The following is a 16,247-nucleotide window of genomic DNA, read 5'->3' as shown; positions in this document are numbered from 1 at the left end:
AATGAGAGGACCCTTGCGAGAAATGTATCGACGGTTCCTCATCTTACCCTTTCCTGGTCGAATCGCATGGCTATCCAATGAGAGGACCCTGCTTGAGAATCTTGATCGTGGAAGATGTCTTCTCAATGCCCGCGGGTCATCGGTTTCAGATCCACCGCCGCTCTGGTTTTCAAGACGATGAACAGTGTCACGATTTCTGGGAAGAACACAAAGAGGATGAGAGACGCTGCTCCATCATGCGTTCCTTTTTTTGTCGCCATTGCCTCCGGTTTCGGGTTCGATAGAAGATGCTAATGAACAGTGGATTGGCTGTTGTTGCTATTGCCTCTGTTGATGTCTGAAATCGATCGACGGAACAAGAGAACTGGGACCCCTTTTCCCCGAACGGTATCAAAACTCGGGAATCGGAAATTGATATGAAGGACCGATGCTTCATCGAATTCGATGAGAACAAGAGAGAAAGCTTGTCGCTGCAACTCCTCTTCCCGCCGCAGAGTCGAAATTAGAAGGAAGAAGACCTAGTAGAGGTCTGATGGGCGACGTGCTTGCTAACGGCGGTCTTTCCTTTTTTTTGATACGTTAACGTGAACGAAGTTGACAATGTCTGGACGGATTGACGCTTTCATGACGTCAGGGAGGGAAACGGCGACGACCATTTGCAGTAGGAACGGTGAGAGTTCGAGTAAGTATGTTGGACCTTCTGGCGGACGTGACCGAAGTTCAGCAAAAACTCATGCTGCTCAATCATCGGTAAGGCGTGAGGTGGCTGCTAATGCAATCGTAACTGACGGAGACAGGACCGGACTAAACGGGCTTAATGACGAGCAGTGGTAGATTCTCATAAACATGCTTGATGCTTACAAAACCAGGACTAATGAAAAACTCTCTAGTAAGAAAAATTCTACTGATTGGATAATTGATTCCGGGGCGTCGCACCATATGACTGGAGAAATTGACTTATTGATGGATGTATGGAATATTACACCGTGTCCGGTGGGACTTCCCAATGGAAAGCAAACCACTGCAGTGAAGGAAGGGACTTTACATTTGGGTGGAAATATTTATCCACATCATGTGCTTTTTGTACCAAGAATGAACTGCACCCTTATTTCCGTAGCAAAATTATTGCGAGAGATAAATTGTACTGTCACTTTTACTAACAAACTATGTGTGATACAGGACCAAACCTCGAGGAGTCTGATCGGAGTGGGTGAGCAGTGTGATGGGGTCTATCATTTTAGAGGAGCAACACCGGTTCGGGCGAATAGAACAAGAGGTCTGGATGAATGGGAGTTATGGCATCGCAGATTAGGGCATCCATCTAAACAGATATTATCTTTTCTTCCTAAAGCAGATAAATTAAATAGTAGAACTGAAGGAAATAAGCCATGTGATGTTTGTTACAGAGCAAAACAAACACGGGAAATTTTTCCTGAAAGTAAACATAAAGCTGATGATTGTTTCTCTCTAATTCATTGTGATACATGGGGTGTCGATAAAGTACTTGCCTCTTGTGGTGCAGTTTACTTTCTAACCATTGTTGATGATTATTCTCGTGTTGTGTGGGTTTACTTGTTACTGGACAAAAGTGAAGTAGCACATATTATTGAGAAATTTTGTGCCATGGCAGAACGTCAGTTTGGCAAGCAAGTCAGGATTGTTCGAAGTGATAATGGAACAGAATTTAAAAGCTTGAAATCATACTTTGAGACTCATGTCATTCTGCATCAAACTTCATGCGTTGGGACACCGCAACAAAACGGTCGGGTAGAGAGAAAACACATGCATATCTTGAATGTTGCGAGAGCATTGAGATTTCAACCAGGCTTGCCCATTGGTTTTTGGGGGGAGTGTGCCTTAACCGCCGGATACTTGATAAACAGGACACCTTCTTCTGTACTTGGCGGGAAGACTCCGTATGAGGTACTATTCGGGACGCCACCTCAATACGAGCACATGAGAGTATTTGGCTCTCTACTATGCTCATTGGAGTCCTCGAGATAAGGATAAGTTTCGAGAAAGGAGTAGGAAGTGTGTTTTTGTGGGTTATCCCTACGAAAAGAAAGGTTGGCGCATATATGATGTTGAAAGAGGTGAATATTTTGTCTCCCGTGATGTAGTCTTCCATGAAAATATATTTCCATATGTTGTTGGTTCAGAAGCCACTCTGGGAGACAAACCTAGCCCGACCATTGCACCAGTTGATGCCGCAGTCAATGATGATGTTGTACACAGCCACAGAGGGAATAAAGACAGGGGGAGTGATGCAGCCAACATCTGTGATAGGGGGAGCCTTGAGAATAATGATGATGGAAGAGAGGAGGAGCACGGAGAAGAAGAGAGTGTGCAGGAAGTGGGAATTAATGGCAGTGAGGACAGAATTAATGTTGATCCAGCACCACAAACGGCACCAGAAGAGCAACTTGGTAGGGGACATCGGCATCACACGCCATCTGTTTTGTTGAAGCCCTATGTGACCTACACTTCTCGATGTTTGAAAAACCCCATTCACACTCAAGCCAACTCTGAATCAGAGTCCTCATGTACGACTCCCTATCCCATAGCGAATTATGTGACATGTACTAACTTCTCTACTAGACATCAAGCTTTCTTAGCTGCAGTCACTACAGGAGCCGAGCCCACCAGCTTTTCGGAGGCAATGAAAAGTGAGAAATGGAGGGAAGCTATGAGGAAGGAAATCCAGGCTCTAGAGGATAATGGTACTTGGACATTGGAAACTCTACCTCCCGGGAAAAAGGCAATAGGGAGTAAATGGGTTTATAACATCAAATATAATTCATATGGGACGGTTGAACGACATAAGGCTCGGCTAGTTATTCTCGGGAATAGACAGGTTGAGGGGTTAGATTATAATGAGACTTTCGCTCCTGTGGCCAAAATGACGACAGTCCGCACTTTCTTAGCCGTGGCAGCCGCTAAGAACTGGGAGTTGCATCAGATGGATGTACATAATGCATTCTTACATGGGGATTTGGATGAGGAGGTATACATGCAGTTGCCGCCAGGTTTCGCATCTAAGGATCGAACAAAAGTGTGCAAACTGAAAAAATCTCTCTATGGATTACGTCAGGCTCCCAGATGCTGGTTCTCGAAATTAACAGCGGCCTTGATACAGTTCGGGTTTGTTCAATCGTATCCTGACTACTCTTTGTTCACTTATTTCAAACACTATGTTCGTCTGCACGTTCTGATATATGTTGATGATTTGATTGTTGGGGGAAATGATACTGTAGCCATTATGAAATTCAAAGAGTATCTCAGTCGATGCTTCCATATGAAAGATCTGGGTCCACTCAAATATTTCCTAGGTATTGAAGTAGCTCGTGGTCCTGATGGAATATATTTATCTCAACGGAAGTATGCCCTGGACATTATCTCGAAATGTGGACTATTGGGAGCCAAACCAGCATCAGTGCCCATTGAACAGAATCATCATCTTGCGCTGGCCAAGGGTGCTCTAATGCACAATCCGAATCAATATCGAAGACTAGTAGGGAGGTTGATATACTTAACCATCACACGACCTGAGTTGTGTTATTGTGTTCATATTCTGGGCCCAATTCATGCAAAGCCCGCGGCAAGAACATTGGGAGGCAGCTCTGCGTGTAGTACGATATATGAAAGGATATCCTGGACAAGGTATAGTATTGCGTTCCGATAGCGATCTGCGCTTGTATGCTTATTGTGACTCTGATTGGGCAAGCTGCTCGTTGTCACGACGATCGTTGATCGGATATTTTGTTCTGCTGGGACAGTCACCAGTTTCCTGGAAAACGAAAAAACAGCACACTGTGTCACGCTCCTCGGTAGAAGCAGAATATCCTTCGATGGCTGCGACATGCTGTGAATTGAAGTGGATGAAGAAACTCCTATTGTCCTTGGGAGTGGCGCATGACGAACCTGCGCGCTTATATTGTGATAACCAGGCAGCCCTGCATATAGCCGCGAATCCAGTGTTTCATGAGGGGACAAAGCATATTGAAGTCGATCGTCATTTTGTTCGCGATGAGCTGCGGCATGGGAACATTGTTACTCGGCATGTTCGAACCACAGAGCAGCTGGCTAACATCTTGACGAAGGCTCTTGGCAAAGAGAAATTCACCTATTTCCTTGGCAAATTGGGCATTCAGAATCTTCTTGCACCAATTTGAGGGGGAGTATTGGAATTCGTCATGGACTAGGAAATTCTAAATAAGCATGGATAAGCATGTATCTAGGCACAAATTCTGGTAGTTCCCTAGGCGTCTTTAGCTAGGTATGATTAGTAGGTAGGTTACTACTACAAGTGACTCTCCTACTCCTAAATTTCAGGTGCCGATTGTATGTGTATATATGTGGTTGTGCCGTGCATAATGAAAGCAAAGATTATTTTTTCATAAGGCGAATGAACAAGTGGCACGACTCATCCCTCTTTCTCTCAATTCTGCAACACTACACTTCTCTGTAATTATCATTAATTCGCTTGCCAGCTTCGACATATTGGGTTTCAAGGCCCACGATTCACATGGACGAGCAGACGTCAACTTGATTCTCTTATTCTAGAAATAATTGGTCGAGTTTTAGTTACAGATGCCTGGATTCGATTTGTTACCACAGCTTGGGTGAAGCACCTTCGGGCTGCAGGTTCCGATCACAGTCCCATTGTTTTGCACACCTTCCGAAAATTACATCAACGGCAATTACCTGTTCGTTTTGAAGCATATTGGACTCAGCTGGATGGTTTTCGTTGTAAGGTTTCAGATTTCTGGAATCTTTCCTTTCATCATTTCATTTTCATTGAGAAGTGTGTGTCGACAAAGTTTAATCTCAAGGGATGGGCTACTTCCACTCATGATCACTTACAAAAGCAAAGGGAGCAGTTGCTGAATCAAATTTCAGAACTTCAATCATCAATTAATTCCAACTGTTGACAACGATCTCTCCTTAGGGAGTTAGATCGTATAGTGGAGCTAGAGGACATTTACCGGCATCAAAGAGCTCGGTGCAATTGGCTTCAAGCCAGGGACAGAAATAGTAAATTCTTTCATATATGCTTCTAATAGAAAAAGAAAGAACAAATTAATGACCAGTGGACTTCTAATCTGGAAGAGCTAGATTGAAAAGCTTATCCGTAGCTACTATATACTATGATTTATTTTTGTCCACAGAGCATTGTTGTGCTGATAATGATAATGAGGTTCTTTGTGCTGTCCCCACTTTTGAAGAAGCTAGAACTGCCTTATTTTCTATCGGCAATCTTTTATCCATCAACAATGCTGGGAACAAGTCGGTGCTGAGTTGGTTGAGTTTATTCAAAACTTATTTCTCAATCCTCACTTGATCACTTGTAGTAATGGAACCAATATTAATTGTTCTTATTCCAAAAAAAAGAAGGTGCTGATCAAAGGGTGACTGATTTTCGACCAACTGGTCTTATTATAAAACAGTAACGAATTGAAAATGATCACTTCATGGCTGAAGAAACTGCTCCTTCAGTTGATCTCCCCTATGCAAACAACCTTTACTACCACCGGGTGGACTGGGCATTAAACCGGGCCTTACTCATGAAATTATGTTGGAGATTTCTCAGAGGGTAATAATTTATGGGTTCACAGATTTTATCTTCCAAATATTTGGGATCGAGATCATGGTACTCCTTCCGGATGGTCCCTAGCTCTTAGAGCTTCAAGACTTTTTGCGCAAAGGCTGTAGGTAGATGCATGGCTGGTCGGCAACGGGTGGTCCATTATATTGACTCTCTAACAGACCCTTGGCTTGGCTTCCACAAGGAACAACAATACAACACACTAGAACTTTTACCAGGAGCCCCAAGCTCATCTTGAACTACCCATTTCATTGATCCCACTTCACACCTTTGGATACCATTCCAGACTTGCTGAGTATCAGTCACTCCTCTTCTGGAGTTTTCTCATGAGACTGAAGATCTTCTACTTTGGACAGGTGCCCAACTCCAACATGGTTGTTTAACCTCAGCTGAAGCTAGCTAATTACAAATTCCTATCCTCTCAAGAATATCACTCTTCCTCATCGAATTTTGCTTGGAACCAAATTTGGGAGATCAAGCACCTTCCACCTCATGTGCATGTATTGATTCCTTTGGAGATGTTTAGTGGGTGCATTACCTGTTGCAGCATTATTGGCAAAACACCGTCAGCATATCAGTCCCGTTTGTCGCCTACAATAATTTAATAAATCTATAATTCGTGATTATAATTAATAATTATTGTTATCATAAATATTCTTAATAAATAGATATTTACTTTAATTTTACTTTAAATTAAAATTATTAATACTGTTAATAAATTTAGTAATTATTGTTATATTAAAAATCATTAAAAATGTTATTAAAAGTATTGTTATTGATTATTTAATAAAATATTATAATTACTGACTATTATTGATAAATAATGTTAAATTAAATTAATTTTGGTAATTATTAATTTAATCAATATTGTTAATAAATCCTATTCATAAATTTAATATTTACTATTATATTAAAAATAACTAAATAATATTATTAAAACTATCATTCATGATTATTTAATTAAATAGTATAATTACTTACTATTATTGATAAATGTTGTTAATAACGTTCTAACGACCGACGGTTTGACCATCCAATTCGAACGGATGGTCCATTCTGACAACAAAAATTACAAGCAAAAAATTGTGGAATCTTTCGGGCCACCGGTTTTTGGATCATTGGTTCGACCATCCGATTCGAACGGACGGTCCATTCTGACAACAAAAATTATAGGCAAAAAATTGAGTTTGTGAGGTCCATTAAGTAGTATCATACGTGTTATGTCATTCGAGCGTGTGACTCATATAACCCGAAAACAGAACCATTCTGGCCACCATTTTTGAGTCGACGGTTTGACCATTCAGTTTGAACAGATGGCCCATTCTGACAAAAAATTATGGAACCGTTCTATCCACCGATTTTCGGGTCGATAGTTTGATCTTTCGGTTCGAACGAACAACCCATTTTGACAACAAAAATTATAGGCAAAAAAATGAGTGTGAGGTTCATTAAGCAGTATCATACGTGTTATGTCATTCGAGCGTGTGACTCATATGACCCGAAAATGGAACAGGTCAATGGGTTAACGGTTCAACCACTCAGGTCAATGGGTCATTGACCGATTCAACAGTTTTTGGGCAGGGACCAGGATTGGGGTAAAATGGAACTGGTTGCATGGACGGTTCCCAATTAAAAAAATAAAAAAAAATGAACAACCTGTTCTAACAAAAAAAATTACAGGCAAAAAATTGAGTGTGTGAGGTCCATTAAGCAGTACCATATATGTTATGTCATTCGAGCGTGTGACTCATACAACCTGAAAATGGAACCGTTCTGGCCACCGGTTTTCGGTTGATGGTTCGACTGTTCGGTTCAAACAAATAACCCGTTCTGACAACAAAAATAAAAAAAATGACAAAAAACCATTGAACGGGTCAATGGTTCGACTGCCTGAGTCAATGGGTCGTTGACTGATTCAACGATTTTTGGCCAAGGACTGAGATTAGGATAAAATGGAACTGGTTGCATGAATGGTTCCCAATTAAAAAAAAAAAAAAACAAACAAAAAGGCGAAAAACCATTGAACGGGTCAACGGACCCGTTGACAGTTCGACCACTCGGGTCAATGGATCGTTGATGCGATTCAACGATTTTTTATCAGGGACCAGATCAATGGATCAACAGGTCGACGGTTCCATTCCAGCCATTACGAAGCAGGGCCCCAACGCTAGTTTATTCTTTATCTGCCTACTCTCCAGTGGGCCTGGTCTGCCTCTAATTTATCTTTGCGGGTTAATTGTAATTCTCACTGGACGTTGCAAGAATGGTTGAATTGCTGGTATCATTTAAATGTTCAAACATCTTCGGCTGAAGTCTGAACTGTCTATTTTCGCTCAAGCTGCAATCTACATGAAGAACATTTGGAAATCTCGTTACAAAACTGTTATGGAAGGTGAGACTTTTAACCCTCTTTCAATGGTTTTGGCCTCTCAATCCCAAATAAACTTGATCTCGTCCAATCTCCCTTCTGCCTTTGGGTACTGCGTCTCCTCGACTCTCTACAGTTCATTCGAGGTGTTGGAAGCTCCTCCCCCAAACTTTCTCAAGCTTAATTTTGATGGGGCTTCTAATCATTTGGTGGGTGGAGTTGGTTTCATTTTACGGGACCCTCGTTACGCACGTTCATTTTACGGGACTCTGCTGGATTCTTTTGTTACGCACGTTCTGTGAACTTACCTCTTGGTGACCCACTTCTGCTCGAAGCTCAAGCAGTCCGCTTAGCTCTCCTTTTTGCAGTAGAATTGGGAGCTAGGGAGATTCTCTTAAGAGTTTGTTGCACACTGTTCTCTGTCTCCATGGAGGATCAGACATCTTATTGAAGATTGCAAACTCCTTATGTCGAGCATCCCTCACTGTTTGGTTCGTTGGACCCCTCGTGGGGCTAACCATTCAGCGCACAAATTGGCCAACCATGCACTTTCTGTTTTTCTCTTTTTACTTGGTCTTTCCCCCTGAATTTCTTATTGATACTTTGTCTTCAAATTGTAATACCGAGCAGGTTTCTTAATGAAAGTAAGCTGTCATCACTCTGATGACAGGCTTGTTTGCCTTAAAAAATATATATATATATATATATCATTATCCAACAAGTAAAAATCAAACACCGTACAACGATGTGAGTGAACAAATATCATATCCAACAGTGCATCCAGATTTAAATGATTCTGGATGATGACATGATGTTAGTGAACTAATCTTTCAAGACATCAAAAATAACACAACGATTCAATCTGCCATTACAAGTCTCCTGCAAACCTGCAGAAACAAAATAAATAAATAAATAAGGCTAGCTATGCAGAAAATTCAAATTTGAGATGTGCGTTCAGTGCTTCTTTAACCAGTCTTCAATTTCCCCCAGTTGTAAGTGATGGAGCAGATATAACGAAACCAGAAGAGAAAATCTCAGATATCTCGTCGCTTTAGTATTAACTGAAAATCAAATGGAATAAAACATGATAAAACAAAGTACCCATTGACATTTTACTTGTATCTTTTAAAGACAATGTTAATGTTATACATCTCTCTTCCAGCCACCTAAATACTGATGGTGCATATTGAAACCTTCTACTAATACAGCAGAGAAAATTGGACCTGTCAGCTACACACCAACACCAATACCCCTCGCCTCAATTTATTGCCCCGCCATCCACTTAAATTAATAGCATGCAGTTATATTTATAAAGCCGTACATAGATACATAAGATGAAATGGATACCCACTAACTGTCCTCCCTACTCTTCCCCTCTCAATCGGACAATCCAGCCTTGCTCTTTAGGTGCTGCTTGAAATCCATAATGTCACCCTCCCATCGGGTCACAGTCTGATTTTCACATACCCATATCTCTTCAGCCACCTGGTTGATGAGCCTGAAATCATGGCTCACAAGAACCAATCCTCCATCCCACTCGTTGAGTGCCTCTGCCAGAGAGTCAATCGTCTCTATGTCCAGATGGTTTGTAGGCTCATCCAACAATAGCATGTGTGGTTGCCTCCATGCCAACCATGCAAATATCACCCGGCTCCTTTGGCCATCGGAGAGGTTCTTCATTGGCATCACCTGCGCTTTGCCCGTCAATCCAAACTTCCCAATTGCTGCTCTCATCCTCTCCTCCTCATTTCCAGGGTACTCTTTCATCATAAACTGCAGTGCAGACATCTCCAAATCAAGCTTCTCAGTCAAGTGCTGATGAAACTGTGCAATCCTAAGGTGGTTGTGACGTCGGACCATTCCATCAAGAGGAACCAGATCTCCTGTCATCAGCTTCAACAGTGTGCTCTTCCCAGCCCCATTAGGACCCACCAGTGCTATCCTTGAGTCTAGGTCCACCCCAAAGTCAAGGTTCTTGTAGATAAGATTCTCAGGTGTGTACCCAAAGGTAACCTCCACAAATTGGAGTACTGGTGGTGGAAGCTTCCCCACATCTGTAAAACGGAAAACCAAGACCTTGTCCCTCACCACCTTCTCTGTTAGACCACCCCTCTCCATCTTTGCCAGTGTCTTCTCCTTGCTCTGTGCCTGGCGTGCCAGTTTTGCAGAACCATGTCCAAACCGGGCAATGTACTCTTTCATTGATGCAATCTGTTCCTGCTCCCACTTGTATTGTTTCATCTGGTTCTCTTCAAGTTCTGCACGAGTTTGAACATACTGATCGTAGTTACCAGTGTAGAGCTTCAGCTTCTTGTTCTGCATGTGGATAATGTTTGTGCAGACACCATTCAAGAAATCCTGAGAGTGTGACACCACAACTAGGATGCGGTCAAATTTCTTCAGTGTCTCCTCCAACCAGACACAGGCTTCTAGATCTGTATACAAAGCAAACGAGATGGTGACCATCATATTGTTATGGAACTGAGCATAACTCAAACATCAGTCAGCAAAGATGAAAAATTGAAAACAAGCATATTGATTACACATCCCAATGATAAAATGAGCACAAGCCTGTAAGATGTTAAAGAATACCTTGTTTGTAATAATATAAAGTTAATGCATGGTTATTTCTATCTTCCAGAATATTATTGTTAGGCCATTGATCTCTTTTATCAAAAATAGGATTATTCCAAATCATTACCCTCCCCTCCCCCAAAACATAAAATAAAATAAACCAACTAAGTAGTAGATGCCAACTAGATCGAGCAACAAAGGCCGACAAAGAAATGTGAATGGGTTATAATTTTACCCTCTTGATTGCAGTAACAGAAACTAAGGCCCTGCTTGATTCAATGTAAAGGGGCAGAAAACAATTAGAAATATCTAGCTATATTTCTGCAACTCCAACAGTGAAAATGAAATCACCGTTTTCCACTTCTTTAAATCAAAACAAGCACAGCCTAAAAATTACCACATATACTGCCACACTACCTAAGCATGCCACAAAACAGCCAAAAAATTTGAACACATTGTGCAGGTTACTCTTCAGATTATCAGAACCAATTAAGTTTCTCTTTACCCATAGTGAAAAATCTTGTCAATTAGGTTGCTAATTTCCTCACAGTAACTATTGAAAATTATAAAGAATTGAATACTAAACACTGAAACCCCAGGATGTTGATCATGCCAAGCAACATGTACTCCCCATAACCTATATATAAAACTTCAATCATAACTTACCAAGATGGTTTGTTGGTTCATCAAGTAAAAGGATTGTTGGGTTCATGAACAAGGCCCTTGCTAATGCAATCCTCATTCTCCAACCACCAGAGAAATCCCGAGTTTTCTTTGCTTGCATCTTTTTGTTGAAACCAAGACCGTATAAGATCTCTGCAGCACGCTTCTCAGCAGTTGATGCATCCAATGCTTCCAAACGCTCATAAATGCGTTCCAGGGTATCTCCACCACCACCATCCTGAAATAGCACAAGTGGAAAGAAACATTTAGTAAAATCTCAAGCTTTTAAATCGGGGATACTAAAACCACCAAGTTCTCAAAAGACACCTCTGCTGCCAGGGCTTCAGCTTCTTTCTCCAATCTCAGCCTCTCCTCATCACAGCTTATAACCGCCCCAAGCGCAGACATGTCAGAAGCTTCAATCTCCCTGGTGAGGTGATAGATATCCATGTGCTCTGGAATAGGAAGTTCTCTGCACCCTATTGCTGTAAGGAGGGTAGACTTCCCACAGCCATTCAATCCGAGTAAGCCATAGCGCCTGCAAGCAATAAAAAGGTAACAAGTATCAAAAAGAAGTTCTGCATGAAAAGGAATTATATGAATGTGGATGGTAATTAAGTCGTAGAGTTATCTAGACCTTCCATAGTTGAGCTCCAGTTCAGAATCCACTATCAGATCATGACCATGGAAAGTAACCGATAAAGACTCTATCTGCAAATGAACATAAACCAGTAGGCATCAGTTCCCGACCCACTTCAGAACACAAAATCCCATAATATCCTAAGAGATCCAAACGGAATTAAAAAAAGAATCAAGTTGAACAACTAAGAAAGATCTAAGGAGAGCAATAACCATTTCTAACAATCCAGGTGACGATCATCTTCCGGTATCAACGTTGCACTTAAATATACAAAAACGAAGTGGCATTGATCAAACGTACATGGATATCTCTAGAAAGAGGATGAGAACACAGAACGCCGGTGCACGTCCGATCCGATATCCGGAGAGAACCAACCCCGTTGGCTAACTTATCAACGCTGCCTCCATTCTGCACTCCGATCGCGGTTCCGGCAGACTTAGAGGAAGCAGCTGCCGCGGCAGCAGCCTTCCCTCCTCTCTTGGCAGCCGCAGCAGCCTTCTTAGCCGCGGCCTTCTTCTTACTGGCGTCAGAAACCATATTTCTGCTTGAAACAAACGCAAAACCGATCCTTCAAAAAGCCCCAAATAAACAGCACACACAAGATCGAATTTTTCACAAAGAAGAGAACACCCAGAAGGAAAATCTAAACGAAATCAAAACAAGAAAAAAAAGCAAGGAAAATCGGATCTTTCATATACACACCTTCGGCGGAATCGGAGACTTGGATATGCGAAGAGTGAAGCAAGGACCGTTCTAGGGTTTTGCAGCAGCTCTTCAGAGTGTCTCTTTCTCCTTTTGTAGTGTTCTTTTCTAACTGTGAAGGTCTCTGCTGCTGAGAGAGAGAGAGAGAGAGAGAGAGAGAGGAAGCGAAAGGAGACCCGATAACGAGGGCGGTTGGACCGTTCGAGGGCTGTGGCAGTGGCAGTGGCAGTGGCAGTGGGAGGAAGCTCCCCTTCACTATTTATAAGAGAGGGATTCTAGGGGTCCACGTGTCGGAAAGTGAGATGGGGCGGCTAATGTCATGCTGAGATATATAATATCGTATCGTATAGCAAGAAATTGGCAGTGAAGCAATATAATATCGTTGGAAGAGAGTGACACGAGGTAATGTTTTATTCTGATCGGACGGCTTGAAACACAGCTATCCAGTTGATTTGGAGAGCTGGGATTTGGTCGGCTGAACCATTGGGTCCCACTCTTTCTATTGAAGTGGGGCCACGTATGCGAAAAGATTATATATGAATTTTCAAAGAAAAGGTCATGTTATTCACTTTGTCATTTGTGTACGGGGGATGTAGATGGGAAAATGGCGGTGTTGAGTGATGTTTTCGAACCGTGGTTGATCCGACCGGTCGGACCGTTCAACTCAAGTGTATTCAAACCTGGATTTATTAAAAGGCAAAAAAGGATAAACTATATAAAAAGCTCACATCCAATAATTCCTAAATTCCAACCACTTAACTAGTAAACCTAGCTATATTCTTCCCCGAACCTAGAATTTCTGTAGATTTTACAAAAAAAAAATTATATTTTTAAAATATTTAAAAGAACTGAAATTTTAGTTATTTTGAGCCAAAATGAAAATGCAACCATTAGAGGTCTATTACTTGAGATAGTGCAATTTACTTCAGTGTAACCTATGCCAATTGTGATTTTACCCCATCATCTATCTAATGAGGATAGCATACCAAATAGGGATAGTTCAGCCACAAAAACAACCAAAAAGGTATGAACATTAACGGCACTTCATATTGACCATCACTTATAATGCACAATAAATACATTATCAAACCAAACGCCTCCTTACAATTTTTCTCTCACAATAAAAAAGGGGGCAAATTAACAAATAAGAGTATCAGTCCAAAATTTCAAAGGCATATTCACATTTATAAATATATGTATATAGGTGTGCGTGCATCCATACTTGATTTATAGTTCTCACATTTTATTAACTATGAAGTCTAATGATTTTTATTAATACACAGCTTGAGAAGTGTCAATCCAACTCTTTTAACTTGAAAATGTAGGGGATAATGACTATGAACATTCTCAAGTCCCAACAAATAGGGGAGGGAATGAAATAGAAAGTGGCCCATTATCTGCCACTTTGAAGGAACATTAGAACAACTCCAAAGATCTATATGCCAATTACCAACTTAGCTTTCATTACAACACTAGCTAGTAAATACATGCAACACATGGGTTAATATAGAATTTCAGTTAGGTTTGAGTTTGGGAATTTAGATTTTGACAACAGCTTGGATCCAAGCTAGGTTCTATATTTAAGGAGGTAACTACCATCTGAATATCAAAATAAATAAATAAGAGTGGTTATTTCCACTCTCAAATAGAAGCATTTTTTTAAGGTTAGGTTCTATATTTGAGGATTATAAGCAAAAATTATTATACTATCCTGTAATCGTATACTATAGTAAAATTAATCATTCAATTTATGATGGTCAATCCATCATGTCTATCATATCAAACATTAAAAGCCTTTTTTATTAGAATTTACACCAAGAGAGTATATTGGTGAAGGGTAGGACCGTAAATGTCTTGGTTGTTATGGTCAATAAGCAAGATTGTATGTGCTCTCCAACTCTAATGTTAGAACTTAGAAGAATGCTTTTCAAGTCAATCTCCACCAGCCTCTCATAGTTAATCTGTATTTGTTAGATCTATTACCATAATACTTTCTAGGAGAAGAATTCAATAAGAAATTGCCAATAAAGTAAAAACTTGGGAAAACTTTTCCTGGATACTGGTTTATTAGAAAGAACAAAAGCTAATAAAGCTTATATTCGATTTGTGAGTGCCCAAGATTGTCACATATTAGCAAATTTCATTTCATGAGCAGCACTCATAACTATTGTCTTCATTGCAACAGTCAAAGTTTATAGCTTTTCGAAACAAAAAAAAAAAATCAAAGACAAAAAACTGCTTGGACAACCTTACTTTTTTTGGGGTAATAACTTTCCCCTTGACCCCTTTTTCCTCAAAGTTCTGGTTGCAGGATTAGATTCCACGTCAACACTGGATCAAACCAGCTAACGCACCAACAAGCCAGCCCTCGGTTGATTTGACAATCTTACTTTAATATATAAATACAAGATTTAAGATTTCCTAGGGCGAGAAGATGTTAAAACATAAACTATTGGAGAGAGAGAGAGAGAGAGAATGATCTTGTTGGCAAGAGTAATAATGAATTTTATTGGGCTCGGTTTGGAAAGAGTACAAATGCAAATTTGCACAGTATAAATACATAGAAAATAAAATAAAACAAAATGCAAATATTTGCACCATACATATTTGTATTTGTACTCTTTCCAAGCTGAGCCTTAGAAACAATTAAGACCTAAAAAGGTTTTTATTTTAGGCTGTGTTTGGTTTGAAGGAAAAATTAGAGAAATGAAAGAAAAGATAGGGAAAACTTTACAAATCTTCTATGGATTCGCTACCTTTCCCTTCCTTTTCCTTCAAACCAAGCATAGCCTTAGTGGATGGATTTTCTTAAAGACAATTAAAAGTGGAGAGGGTTCTTTATTTTGCCTTCGTATGTTTTTGATGATTTAATATTTAAAAAAAAAAATTAACCACGTGTAAGATTCATGTTGGTTTCCCACTCATATCCATGTGTTTTCAAAATTATTCCATTAAATCCTAAACTTTTACGAATTAATCCTAGCTCATCTCTAAAAATTGCCTCTCCAAAACTTTTCACATTATCCAATAGTTTGAGTTTTTATTATCATTAAAGTAGTAACCAAACACGACCAATGCAAAAAAAGAGGTACAATTACAGTTGTAAATAATAATAATAATAATAATAATAATAAGATAAAATAATGGATAATCTTTGAAAACTGGTATGGATAAACCTGAATCTGTACTTGAGAATTATTAGTTGTAAAATTTAAAACATTAAAAATAAGGTATGAGAAATGTAAAAACTTTTAGTTTCCTTATTAAGAATAAAAACTTGGGAAAATCCCAATTAGTACCATGTACTTTGGGTCTAGTATCACTTTGGTCCCCGAACTTTAAAATGCGATAATTCAGTACCCAAACTTTCAAAGCGTGACAATGTTGTACCTACCGTTAACTAGCTGTTAATCAACTGTTAAGTGACATTTTAAAAAGACATAAATGCCCTTTGTGTGTCATCTAATTTACTTTATCAACTATCCAAGCATTGACAAAAAAAATTAATAGCCCCAAATCCTTACCTCTTCTATTTAAGAAAGTTGGAATCACCAAAATGTTCATTCAAACTTAACCCCAACTTTCTTGAATGGAAGAAGAAAGGATTTGGGACTGTTAATTTTTTATCAACGTTTAGATGGTTGATAAAGAAAATTAAATGACACTCGAAGGGCATTTGTATCTTTTTCAAATGC

The 16,247-nt window shown here is 39.9% G+C and overlaps 1 protein-coding gene across 4 annotated transcripts; it reads right to left on the bottom strand.

Annotated features, from left to right (window-relative positions):
* Nucleotides 1-9,061: 9,061 nt before the first annotated feature.
* On the bottom strand, nt 9,062-12,785 carry LOC104586322 (ABC transporter F family member 1). 4 transcript variants are annotated; one of them, XM_088897469.1, is made up of 6 exons: nt 12,553-12,785; nt 12,063-12,418; nt 11,848-11,921; nt 11,538-11,748; nt 11,214-11,448; nt 9,062-10,408 (listed from the first exon to the last, which is right to left on the bottom strand). In XM_088897469.1, the coding sequence occupies exons 2-6, from the start codon at nt 12,063-12,065 to the stop codon at nt 9,351-9,353; spliced, it is 1,581 nt and encodes a 526-aa protein (XP_088753595.1). In that variant the 5' UTR covers nt 12,066-12,418; nt 12,553-12,785; the 3' UTR covers nt 9,062-9,350. The 4 variants fall into 4 exon arrangements, with proteins under 4 accessions (XP_088753595.1, XP_010241808.1, XP_010241807.1 ...); XM_010243506.3 differs by having other exon boundaries at nt 12,151-12,418; XM_010243505.3 differs by having other exon boundaries at nt 12,151-12,391.
* Between the last annotated feature and the right edge of the window lie 3,462 nt (nt 12,786-16,247).

The sequence above is a fragment of the Nelumbo nucifera genome, chromosome 2, assembly GCF_055504915.1.
Source record: "Nelumbo nucifera cultivar China Antique chromosome 2, China Antique-T2T, whole genome shotgun sequence".
Lineage (NCBI taxonomy): Eukaryota > Viridiplantae > Streptophyta > Magnoliopsida > Proteales > Nelumbonaceae > Nelumbo > Nelumbo nucifera.
This window is presented reverse-complemented; position numbering and strand designations above follow the sequence as displayed.